Below are 12,181 nucleotides of genomic sequence, written 5' to 3'. Positions count from 1 at the left end.
GAAAAGTTAGACCAACAATAAACCGAAAAGCGTGACATTCAACTGTAACATTGTTTTGAATCACTTTGTACTTATAACTACTACAGCTTAAATATAACGATGTAACCCCCCCCTCATCCCCCCATTCAAGATTTATGTTTTCGCAATTGCATTTTGGATGCTTTACACAAGCAACTTGGTTGGGAGAGTTTGTTTTTACGAGCCGGAGAGGAGCACTTGAAGGCGGCATTTTTCCGAAGCAGCTGAGGATACATGGAGAGGATACATGTAGCGGTGAAACACGACAAACGTAGCAGATGATACTTTGATTTAAAATACTTCTGCTTGAATGTATCCATTATGAACACACCTTAAAAACAGTCGTCTTATTTAAGTCTGCAGCGGAACTAATGGAGAGTTAAGACTGTTATTAGCCTACTATAGGGTTTGCTGAATTCCATACACAACCAAACTTACAACTAGTGTGCCAGTGTGCTAAAATGCCTACTGAGGTAAAGCAGAGGAAGAAATCACCAAAACAAAGTGACGAAGTGTCGGAGACGTCGGCTTCAAATGGTAAAGATGAAGATAAAAAAACCAAAACGCAAGCTGGAAACTACGCAGCAGCAAATAAGACATCTTCGTGTTTCGATACGAGAAGCATAATGTGCTTATTGTCGCTTGCTGCATGTGGAGCTTTGAGTTGGTGAGTCAAAAAAAAGAAGCTTCCTCTGTACATTTTCTGCATGTGTTTCTGTGAAGTGTTTCCTTGATTTGAGTTTGTGTACCTTTCTGTGATTCAGGATGGTGCTGCAACAGAACGAGAGGTTCTCGGCAATGGAGGAGAAGTTCAAACTCTTACATGGGAAGACTTCAAGTCTGTTTAACATGGAGGAAGAAGTGCTTAAAGTTTCTAAAAAGGTGCGTTCATGGAACAGGTTTTGAGCTGATTTGATGTGTGTAGTTTTTAAAGGGCCCATTCACACAATTTTATTTTAAAACAGAAGCCGGAGTGGAGGCAGCTTTTTTAGTGTGTCCCCAGGGGGTTTTGGACTCTGGGACCCTCATACAATGGTTGTCTGTGGTGCCCACATTATTACTGGAACTGCTTTCCACTCTGGAAACAGACCTAACATTAATTACTGCCTAGGCTATTTGGCTGAAGCTGCAGTCAGCTTTTCAAAATTAATTACATTTTCAGTTTTTTAATCCTAATAAAAAGATGTCAAATGTAAAAGAAATAAAAACCTGACGAAGTAACCTCTGCATGCAAAGTATTGCCTGTCTGTTCAGTTTTTTTTTTGTCTTCCCTCAACTAAGGTCAACTCATCCATCATGCATGCTTCCTACATCTATAGCAGGGGTGTCCAAAGTGCGGCCCGAGGGCCATTTGCGGCCCTTGAGGGGATTTTTTGCCCGTTTTGGCCCGTGACTTCAAATGAAGAATCAGAAGATTTTGGCCCGAGGCCTTGATTAAGATCGGCACATTATCTTGTTTTTCTTTTTCATGTTAACAAGGGCTGAACAATATTCCTAAAATAGAAAATGTTCAGTAACATGTATGTTGTTGTTGTTGTTTTTTTTTAAATCTACAGCTTTTACTATTTTCCACATTTTTTTGTAAACTATGAAAAAAAACGTATGGAAAGTTTTTGCAAACAAGCGGACTGTTGTTTAACCATTTAATGACCTGAGCTAAATGCAGAAAGCTTTTCCAAAAAAAATGAACCACGTCACAGGCTTGATTCTGAGAAAAAAAACAAATAAAGTAGAATGAAGAAATCAAAATATTTGATTTATCTTTTATTAAAGGGTTTCTTTAGCGAGCCTTTTGATTCTGATCTACAAAGCCTTACTATTTTTTCAACTATATTTAAAAAAAAAACAAAAAAAACCTGTGGCCCGCGAGCGATTCTAACGCGACAATTTTGGCCCGCAAGAAAAAAAAGTTTGGACACCACTGATCTATAGTATCAACACAATGTCTGGTATCAAAACAATTTAAGTTAATTTCAAATTCGGTTGAATGTTTGCATGCACTTAGTTTCTGATTTAATCGTGTATGAATGCTGAGGACCAAAGAGCTCCCACAGAAACAGCCCTCGTATGTCCTTTGTGTTGCGGCTGCAGCTTGCCGCCTCTGAGGACGACCTGCAGGAAGCGCTCTCCACTGTTTCCTTGGCAACAAGACTCCAGCAGGACATCTCCACTCTCCACGCTTCTGTCATGGCCATGCAAGCCGACGAGAACTCTGCCAGCCGTGACCTGCAGACCGTCAACGCCCACTTCCTCAATGTAACGGAGACGTGGCAGGAACGACTGGCCGCCATCTCCTCTGACCTGGCTGCTCTGAAGGCCGAGTCCCGGGAAGCCCATGCTGGAGCCACAGACCAGGTGAACGAGGCCGAACGGAGGGCCCGGTTGCTGGAAGAGAGGTTGCAGGAGCTCGAGGACAGCACCAAGAGGAATGCCCGAGTTCTGGAACGCACAGAGGAGGACGACACTAAGCGAACGCAGGAACATTTAGACTGGAACACCAAGCAGATCCACCACCTGGAGGTGCAGATCAGCAGCCTGAGCAAGAAGGAGGCAGAGCTCACCGCTCAGCTGGAGGAGCACATCCCCCGGGCACAAGAGTGTGAGAGGCACCTTCCGCAGGTGGAGGAGGCTGTGCGCGCCATCCTGAGGCTGGGGGGTGACCTGAGTGGGGCGGAGAAACGTCTCGAGGAGGTGACGTTGCAGGTGTTTGGGACTGAAGACAGCATGTTGAAAGCTCTGAATGAAATCCTGGAGATCAGGCAGGAGCTGGACACACTGCACGCTCAAAACAGCATCCTCAAGATGAAGAACGAGCTCTCCGTGGTCAAGGAGGCAGTCCGTGAACTCACCATGGTCCTGAAGGAAAATACGATCGACAGCCAGCGGGACGCTTTAGAGGAAGAAGGCTGGAAGGAGGAGGAGGAGGAGGAGCCCTGGGAGGAATGGGAAAAAGATGAAGAAATGACTCAACCTCTTCCTGGTGACATCACTGAATGATGTCACTCCTTTGAGCCGACTAGGGGAGAGGAGTGTGTCTGAATTTTCTGCCAAAGACTAAAAGACTTATGTGAATGTTTTTCAATATGTGCACCTCAGTCTCATGTCACTGCATTAAAGTTTCCTGATTTCAACATGAACTCTGGTACACGTGCCGTCTATAAGACAAGCGCAGTCTAGACTATTTATTATAATGTTTGTTTAATGTGGATTGACAGCTTTTAGGTTTCTTTAGTATTTGTTTAAATCACATACAGTTACTTTCAAGCCAGCCATTTGAACTAAAACACAAATATAGCAACATGTGGGTGAGTCTTTCCTGATAAAGCATCATGAGAGCTTTTAGCAATTAATCCTCATGTTTTGTTTTTTTTTGCTTTTCTTTTCTTTTTCATTTGTACATTTGGATTTTTTGAGTTTCCATTGGATGTTTGAAGGAGTAGAAGCGATTTCATGACGTCTTAAAGAAATAAGTTTTTATATATACCTGACCTTTTGTAGACCGAACACAAATCAGTTATTTGATCATAAAATAAACTGATCAGTAGAATGTATTTTTCTTTAACTACGTATGAGTCAGTGTTATCTGAACTTATTTAATAAAATGTGCCTTTTAAATTAAAATGCTTTTCCTTCTTCTAAACCCTCTTGAGCACTAAAATCCACTAACTTGAAATGATGTCTTTTAATATATGACCACTTTAAATAAGTTGCTCCTAAAGTCACACACTCGTTGCTGTTGTTTCCATCGATCGATGTATTTCTTGTCTGTCCTGTTTCAGTGTGAGAGCGTCCAGCCGATGCTGGAGGGTCTCGGGGCTCTGCAGCCCCGTCTGGAGGGTTTTGAGCAGGATGTGAGCCGGCTGAAGGAGTGGTCCTCGGGGCTGACTGAGAAACGAACCCAGCTCCAAACCAGCCTGACTGCACTGAAAGACGCTGTGGGACAGATCGAAGATCGGACCTCGGCCATCTCAAAGGACTTCAACAACAAGGTGTGTCCCATCATGTCTTTTATTTTACTGATTCTCGTGAGGAAAATAGTCGTTTGTCCTTCACTTGTGCAAACTGTTGATCCAGATGTAGGGAACACAATTTAACCAAAGGCAGAAAAGAAAAGGCTGTGAATAACCGTTTACACTTGTTGTATGTGAATATAAATAGTTTAAAAAAAAAGCTGATTTCATTTCCTCTCTTCTCCTCGCTTTGTCCGAAATCCAATAATAAATAGTTACCCTCAAATAAAACAGAACAACTTTAAATCCAAACATCCATGGAGCTGCAACCATCAGTTGTTGTCTTAAATGATTATTAAAGCAATGATTTGTCCATCAAAACATTTGCATAAAGTTCTGTCTTTGTTTTGTTTTGCTGGGAAAAATTCACAAGACATTAGAAGAGTCTCAAAATGTGTAACTGCATATAAAGCGATGCAAGGGAACTCTTCAGTTTGGCACCTATGATGAATAGAAAATAGTAAATTGGGAAGTTATTTATTGGCCATAAAGCCTCTCTTCATTAGATTAAATAATGCAATCAGCACAAATATATGAAGATTAAGTGGAAATGTCTACTCCCCCCATCATACCTGTTGCAATAATGTTTCTTGCTCTCTGTCCTTCTGTGTTCCTCCTGTAGGTGGCGTCAGTGAGGACTGACGTTCGCAGGATGGACGGTCTGCGGTCAGAACTGGAGTCTCTGCTGACTCAGCTGGGCGAGCTGGACGACAAGACTTCTCAGGTGGAGCGTAGCATGATCAAACGCATCGGGGATGTGCTGACCAGCAGCATCGACCGAGTCTCGAATCTCCGCGCCGCGTCCGAACGCAACACTCAGGCCATAGAGCAGCTCCGCAAGCGTGTCACTGAACTCGCTGTGGCTGACGACCTCACGTCTGAGCGCCTGAGGGAGCTGGAGAGCGGCAGAGCTCGACTGATCAGGACGGTGACCTTCGCCGCCGACCTGAAACCAAAAGTGGCTTCTATAAAGAGAGACTTCGGGGCGTTTGAGCCTCAGCTGTCCGACCTGACTCTGCGGATAGGGAGACTAGCAGAGGATCTGACTCAGAGAGAGAAGGAGATTGCTGAGCTCAGGCAGACATTAGCTAACCTCACTGCAGTGGAGGGAGATTTAAGTGTTACAGCTAAACAGGTTAGTCAAATAGCTGATATATCTGATATACACACATGAGACACACACTGCAAAGAAACTATTTTCACAACAATCCGGTCAACTGTTGTTCCAATGTTTGAAATTTCCATGTAATAAATCTTTTTAATACCCCCAAAAAAATCTATAAACCTGTGCTATTGTAAATTTTACACATTAAAAACACTAAACTGCTTGTTGGGAACGTGAGGCGAGTGGGTTTGAGGTGTGTCCCCAGACAGCAGTTTGTTGTGGTTTCATGCTGATGCTCGAGGGCGACGTCTACTGGGTCAAAAGTTGCACACTCTTCCTTTAAAGCACAAAGCTGGGAGGTATGCTTTTGAACAATCTTGCGGCTGGTCTGTCAGCATTTTGAAAGGTTGTAATGACTTGATTTTGAAGTTAGGTCATGAGAAATGTTCCCCCTCTGGAGCGACCTGGTCCGGATTTGATTTGGTTGTTGTTCCCTGTGAACACATTCTTGTGCCAAAATTTTAGCATTTTGGGATTATAGGAGTCTAAACTTGTTTTCTTTACTGCTAAGGGTTATAAATAAAACTATTATGTCTCTTTGGTGAACATTAAGCAACATCAATAAGGGGGAAAGCTGCTTCTATATGAGTATACGAGTGTACAGTTACGAGTCCTGACAAATAAACTCCTGCAAATAACCCTCAGCAAGAAGAGGAATCATCCGTTTCATGCTTGAGGGTTTATTTTTCTACCTTTGAGCACAGCCTTCTCCTGTGTTTAGTCATTATTCTAAACTAAGATTACTGGCTCATTGCTTCAGCACCTTAGGAAGTAGATGCACCAGGAGTGAAACAACCTCAAATATAATGGTGTCTATCAGTTGCTTATTTGAAAATTAACACATTTTGATTTGTTTTTGTGGATCATACAGGCAGCTGACCATGTATTTGGTCTTAATTGTTTTTGAAATGCCTGAAAAATTCCAGTTGATTCAAATTTCTAATGACTTTCCAACATGCACACAAAGCCCCATCTTTCTCCACTTCAAGCCTCAGAGTTAAAGCAGTTTCTATAGTTCATACCATGTTACTTCATTGTTCACGCTGCGTGATTCACCCTGGACAAAAGCTTCCTCGTCTTCTACCAAAACTTGAAATTCCAGTTTGTTGTGTTTTTAGAGGCTCTCCTTGCTTCTGCTGGGTCCTCTTCTTCACTCAAAGGGCTTATTAGCATCCATTCTAGTAAGTCAGATAACTTTGAAGTTTTCTGCTGGAGTGTCCATGCAACTGGAACCTCAAGCATTCAACAAGTAGGCACATTTCTGCAGGACACCTGGAAGAGGGAAACATCTAAACACCCATCGAGATAATGACATGTTATCTGTGCAGGTATGACAGGGCGCTGTATGTGGTGTTCAATCTGTATGTGGTGTTAAGCGTCCTAACTCCATAAAGATTGCATGTTACGTATTTCAGGTTAGGTAGAAAAATGTGAATCATTGAGAGAATTCCTTTGAGGGTTTTCACATGACCTGGGCGTCCTTTTTTTTCTTCTTAAATTCAAAGTGTGAATTTCCATTTCCACCCATACCATCAATTATCACCCATGACGTAACAGTGAAAGCAGCTAAAGTGAAGCAACAAGTCAACGTGACACCAAGAAGCAATGCCTCACAGCTCTGGGTCAACAAGAGTTTTTTATTCTTGTAAAAAAAACAAAAAACATGTAGTAAATAAAAAAGGAGTGCTCAAAAAGAGCTCATTATTGCATCTGGTTTGTCGTAAATAAACAGCATTTGCACGTAACATGAAAAAAAAACAAAAAAACGGAAACATTAGAAATAGAAAAACTACAGTGCAGAATGAGTTTGGATTTGAATTCACAGATCAGCAGTTCAGCTCTGACTCGCTCTCCTGACTGAACCTTTTTTGTTGTTGTTGTTTTTAGCTACTAAAATGTGCAACATCAACCATCAAGTCTGAGACAAAATTCTTCATGAAAAAAGGCAAAAAGTGAGCGAGTCACCGTATCAAACTGCGGCCATTTCTTCCAATGCTCAAGCCCAGGGTAGGAAGGTTAAATAGTGTAATAAAGGCACCTTATGTTGTGAGGATCTGACTCATTTCACTGCTTTTAGGTTGACCAGTGACTAAAAAGACACCAAACAATGAAAATCTCGAAGGGCTTTTGGCCGTTTTTTCATGTTGAAGATACATTTGATAGCCTCTTAGCTACATTCAGAAAAAGGCTAATGTTAGCATTGAGCCACATCCTTGCTACAATTACCATTAGCAAGAAATGTAAGCTTTTCTAACCAAATGACTTGATGGATTCACTTGATTTTTATGACTTAGGGCACTGTGGTACAACAATTTAACAGCATCTGAGCTTACAATTGGGGGAAAAAATTGGCCGCCATGTGAGTATGGTTAATTGGCATCCTTTAGGAAAAAAATGATTGTCCATGTTTTTGTTTTCCTGACGTCACACCCCTAACTTTAAATCCCTACTTCCCCTTCTTGTCCTGGGTTTTGGATAAACCTGCCAGCGTCTTTGTGGTGTCTTGCAGAGATTTCTGTAGCGCGGCAATAGCCTGATCGTGGCCTTCTAGCTTAGCAGCTTTAGCTTCCAAGCCAGCCACCATGCTTGTCAAGCTCTGCAGCTGCTCTGGCTTGACTTTGCCGCCATCCTCCAGAGCGGCGATCCTCTTCGTCACGTCGCTCACCTGCAGGGTTAGCTGGGTTTGGGTGTCCATGCTGGACTTGACCTCCTCCACTCGGCCCTTCAGTGACTCCAACTCCTGCTCCAGAGCCGTTTGGACTTTCTCTACGGTCTGCCCTTGCGCAGTCAGTGTGCTTTCATGGGTATCGAATTTGCCAAATAGTGACTCCACTCTTGTGCTGATGTCTGATACGGATGTGGAAAGTGAATCTCCGCTCTCCTCTGCTGCTTTCACTCTGGCTTCCAGGTCGTCCCAAGATTTCTTGACCTGAGCAGCTGCTTCACTCGCCTGCTTCTCCACATTACGGACAGCGACAGCAGCCTGCTCCACGCTGCTCTCCAGGGTCTCGCTTTTGTCCTTGAGAGCCTGGACTTCAACCTCAGCTTCAGACAGTGACAGTCTCAGACTCCCAACGTGCTCCTGAGCCACGGACCTCACTGTTTCTACTTCCTGAGACAAGGAGGCGACTTCCTTGTTACGAGTTTGCAGCTCCTCCCTCACTGCACCAATCTGCTGCCTGAGGGAATCTGATGCAGCGTCAGAATCCGCTGATTCAGTTCTGAGTTCAGCTACAGCATTGACAATGGCAGAGAGCTCCTGTTTTATGAGCGCGGGGTCCTCCATGTCACCGAGACGGGCCTTGAGATCAGCCAGCTGGCTCTGCGCCGCGCCCTGAGCCTCGGTAAACTCGGCCATGCTGGCCGTGATGGACTGACTCACCTCGGCCAGACGTTCCTCTACAGTTTTCTCCAGAGACGAGAAGTCCCGCTCTCTGGCCTCCTTCACCTCGCTGATCCCGTCGGAGAGGTCCCTGAGTAGATTGTTCTGGAGCTTCTGAAGGGCCTCGTCGACCTTCCTCGTCTCCGACTCGCCCCGCTTCATCCGGGTGACAGCGCCCTCCAGCTCCATCCGTGTGATGCCCAGTGACGATTCCAGCCCATCCACAATGCTCCTGAGAGACTCCACCTGTACACGACGGCACAAAATACAGCTTTAGTGTGATCTATCACATCCAACAATGCATTTCAATCCAGTAACTGCTGTATAACCAGAAGGCAGCAAACATCAGCTCAGTTCACGTTGCCAGATAACAAATAAAAAATAGTTTATTTAGTTTTAAAAAGTAGAAAAAAATGCTCTAAACTAAAAAGTCAAAACGACCAAATTTCAAGATTGTTTTCTCTTGACAGGAATGCAGATCATTGCTTTTGTATTCCATATTCAAAATTCAAACTGTACTTTAAAAGAGCGTAATCAAACTTCTCAGAAATGTTGCATAGATGTGGTTTTTTTTCTCCACCACTAAACTCTCTCTGTTCATCTTTTAGCAGCTTTGGACCAGATTGGTTATGCACCTCCAAGTATACTGACACAACAAGTTTTCTCTAATTCACATGAAAAGTGAAGAAACAATCAATCAATTAATATATGAGTTGGTTTTTTTTCTGCCAAAAAATCCAATAAACACATAACTTTCTACTACAACTAATACATTATAGAAAGAAGTAGAAGGCTTATTATATTATCATATAGATCAAAGGGACTGCTTGTGTGTGTGTGTGTGTGTGTGTGTATCTGTGTGTGTTTTAGAGAGTCAGAATATTGGATTTCAGGGTTATCATGTCAATCAGTGTTGTGCTTTTTCAGAGGGCACACCCTGATTATTCATTTGATTGTAACCTCAGGAATGTGTCAATTACTCTTCTTCATCTGTTGTCCCAAAGCACACACACACACACACACACACACACACACACACACACACTCCTCAAACTCACCATCCGAGGGAATGACTGTTTGATCTCTAAAACATTCTGTGTCCATTTCCTGTCAGTATCATTACATAGTAAAGCAGAAACATTGACTGTCATACTGAATATGTATGCGAGCAAATCTACTTCCTGGAGCAGGAAATTACCCAATCAGAATTTGTCTCTCTGCAGCATGTTACCCCGAGGCAATGGATAACAAAGGTTTAGTATCTAAATAAAAAAATAATGTAGACACTTCATCCTTGGTTAAACCCCTCCCCCAACAGCTATTGTCCAATCATATCCTCAGGAGACATAACGAGGCTTGACAGGTGAGCTTAGATCTCTCTACATGGTGAAGATGTGTGTGTCAGTGGCTTTTAAAGGAGATAAGTGTCATTCAAAAAATTGTGTAGATGATTCTTTTAAATTCTTACCAAAGATCAAAAACAAAATAGACAAAGTAGCCTAAGGGATTGATTAATAGTCTATACATCTGCTCAAACCTGAGCTGCAATCAGCATGTTTACAAAAGTAGCATTATCATTATCTTAACTTATCTCTTAAGTGGCTTCCAAAACCAACAAGTACATCTTCAACTAGATTATACTACATTTGTTTTTGGGATAAATTAGCGTTTGATGGCATCTCATTTGTCTGGAGTCCAAGACAAATTTCCCAAAGTGCATCTTATCGTATCATACTGTAACATACTGTGTGGTTCATGGTCTTCAGTGAATTTCTGCTCTCCCAGCTTTCTGCCAGCTGGGACAGAGTTGGCTACAGGTCAACTGAGACACATCTGTGACTGAAAGCTTGATTTAAGACAAAACTTCCTTTATTTATATTCCTAAATTAACTTCTACGCTCCTCTCAAGCTTGTGGCCTTTCCTTAAACATTCCTTTATTACATTTCAACAATGTGCTTATTTAATTACATTAGGTTGTATAAAAAGTAGGCTAAGTGTAATATGTCGAATTTATTGGCAAGTGACAACATTTAAATGATCATTGAAGCTTAATTTGGACTTTTTGACTAGTAGGGAAAAAAAATCAGAACTTTAAGTTCCACCTATACATTTGCACGAGTAGAGGTGAGTCATCATTAAACTTGAGTCAGTGGGCTAGTAGTTGCACGACATCCCAGAGTAACATAGACCAATTTGACATACACTGCTGTATAAATAAGTACAGGAAGAACGCATCAAATCAATATGTTTGCAATTGTATGCATGTTTTACTTTTTGAGCTTTTCTCAATGAAAAAGTACAAGGAGTTCACCAAATCATCCCTGAGCTTTACCAAGGCGACCCAACCCCCCACATTTGGCTCCACACAGTACAGCAGCTATATGTACAGTTATGTAATGGAGCAACAACAAAGTTTTGCATTGCTTTGGACTAGTAAGGCTTTTTTTCCCCCTTCAGTAGGAGGTTTGCAAAAGTTTGGGTGGTTTTAACTGAAAATGCAGTTTCCTACAGCAAGATGCTTCTCCCCATTGATTCCCATCTTTTTCCACATACCTGTTGAACCACACTCTCCATTTTGCTGCTCAGCTCTGCGTTCTGTCGCGCACTGTCCTCATGTTTCGCGCTGGTCTCACGAATCTCCTCCACTACCTGTTGTAGATAAAAAGCAGCAAACCCCGCAGCTCCTAATAACCCCAAATAAAACACTGTGGTGAAAAACAGCCCGAGGCAGCTCCCTGACTGTGGCCCCTGAGGTGCGGGGCCACTCACCCCGTTGCTGGCGCTGCTCTTCGGGCTTTTCTTCGACGCATCCTCGGGAATGGATGCGGGGGTCTTGTCGCTCGAGTTGTTCTTGTGTCGGTTTTTTGCTGTCATCTTTCAGTGGGAGCTGGCTGATATGTGTGTGTGTGTGTATGTGTGTGATGGAGAGTGTGAGAGCTGCTGGTGTTTCCTTGCAGTCGTGGATGGAGACGTTTTCCAGTCCAGGCCCCCAAACCGGACAGGCAGCGTATCAGGGAGCGCGTCGTGTCTTTCCACGGGGGCTTTTAGCGCTGAGGTATGCGGATGGGGGCAGTCCCATGCAAAACGGGGAATAATAAAACACCAGGAAATAATGAATGATTCCTACTCCTCTTAAACTTTGGCGAATATTCTTTATTTGAACATCAGGAGTAAAATCCATATTTTATGCACCCAAGAAAGCAGGGGAAATTGCACTAGTAAGTGGACTGGATGTGACTTTAAAGCAGATAAGGAAGAAACGATGCACCAACTTATTACTAAAAGATGCGACACGTATTTTAATCTCTGTGTTTATTGACCACTAGTTATATCTTCGTTTGTTACACACTATACGTGACAGTTATAAAATACTGATGCAAACTTAGTGCAAGCTCTTCGGTGCACAGCGGTGCAGGGAGGGGCTGCTTCTCCCCTCCAGTTTGCTCCTCCTTTCATACGTGGCAGCTGTAGTCCCAGCCCTGCATGCATGCTGCTGTTAAAGCCCATGAAGGTTACATACACATCGGAAACCACAGCTTCTCTATCCACTGACAAACAAGTTAAACCTCCAAGTCTTCAGACGAGCCTTTCTCACTTGCAAATGT

At 43.0% G+C, this 12,181-nt stretch overlaps 2 protein-coding genes across 3 annotated transcripts; one reads left to right on the top strand and one right to left on the bottom strand.

The window, feature by feature from the left end:
* The first annotated feature begins 229 nt into the window (after positions 1-229).
* On the top strand, positions 230-5,304 carry ikbip (IKBKB interacting protein). Of its 2 annotated transcripts, XM_065951354.1 has the most exons (4): positions 230-685; positions 783-900; positions 3,798-4,007; positions 4,651-5,304. In XM_065951354.1, exons 1-4 carry the CDS (start codon positions 480-482, stop codon positions 5,200-5,202), a joined length of 1,086 nt encoding a protein of 361 aa, XP_065807426.1. In that variant the 5' UTR covers positions 230-479; the 3' UTR covers positions 5,203-5,304. The 2 variants fall into 2 exon arrangements, with proteins under 2 accessions (XP_065807426.1, XP_020503365.3); XM_020647709.3 differs by lacking the exons at positions 3,798-4,007; positions 4,651-5,304 and adding an exon at positions 2,110-3,612.
* Positions 5,305-6,810: 1,506 nt separating this feature from the next.
* On the bottom strand, positions 6,811-11,573 carry ckap4 (cytoskeleton associated protein 4). The gene is made up of 2 exons (XM_020647729.3): positions 11,130-11,573; positions 6,811-8,821 (listed from the first exon to the last, which is right to left on the bottom strand). Exons 1-2 carry the CDS (start codon positions 11,448-11,450, stop codon positions 7,640-7,642), a joined length of 1,503 nt encoding a protein of 500 aa, XP_020503385.2. The 5' UTR covers positions 11,451-11,573; the 3' UTR covers positions 6,811-7,639.
* Between the last annotated feature and the right edge of the window lie 608 nt (positions 11,574-12,181).

This window comes from Labrus bergylta, chromosome 23 (genome assembly GCF_963930695.1).
Source record: "Labrus bergylta chromosome 23, fLabBer1.1, whole genome shotgun sequence".
NCBI classification, from domain to species: Eukaryota; Metazoa; Chordata; class Actinopteri; order Labriformes; family Labridae; genus Labrus; species Labrus bergylta.
The sequence above is the reverse complement of the archived record's forward strand: the minus strand, read 5'-3'. Positions and strand labels throughout refer to the sequence as shown.

Bases quoted from the DNA above. Each gene is read 5' to 3' on its own strand.
- ikbip (XM_020647709.3), top strand. From the start codon at position 480: ATGCCTACTGAGGTAAAGCAGAGGAAGAAATCACCAAAACAAAGTGAC. The intron at 686-782 runs GTGAGTCAAAAA...TCTGTGATTCAG, and splicing joins GCATGTGGAGCTTTGAGTTG to GATGGTGCTGCAACAGAACG. The intron at 901-2,109 runs GTGCGTTCATGG...TTGCGGCTGCAG, and splicing joins TGCTTAAAGTTTCTAAAAAG to CTTGCCGCCTCTGAGGACGA.
- ckap4 (XM_020647729.3), bottom strand. From the start codon at position 11,450: ATGACAGCAAAAAACCGACACAAGAACAACTCGAGCGACAAGACCCCC. The intron at 8,822-11,129 runs GTATGTGGAAAA...CGTCGTGTACAG, and splicing joins TGGAGAGTGTGGTTCAACAG to GTGGAGTCTCTCAGGAGCAT.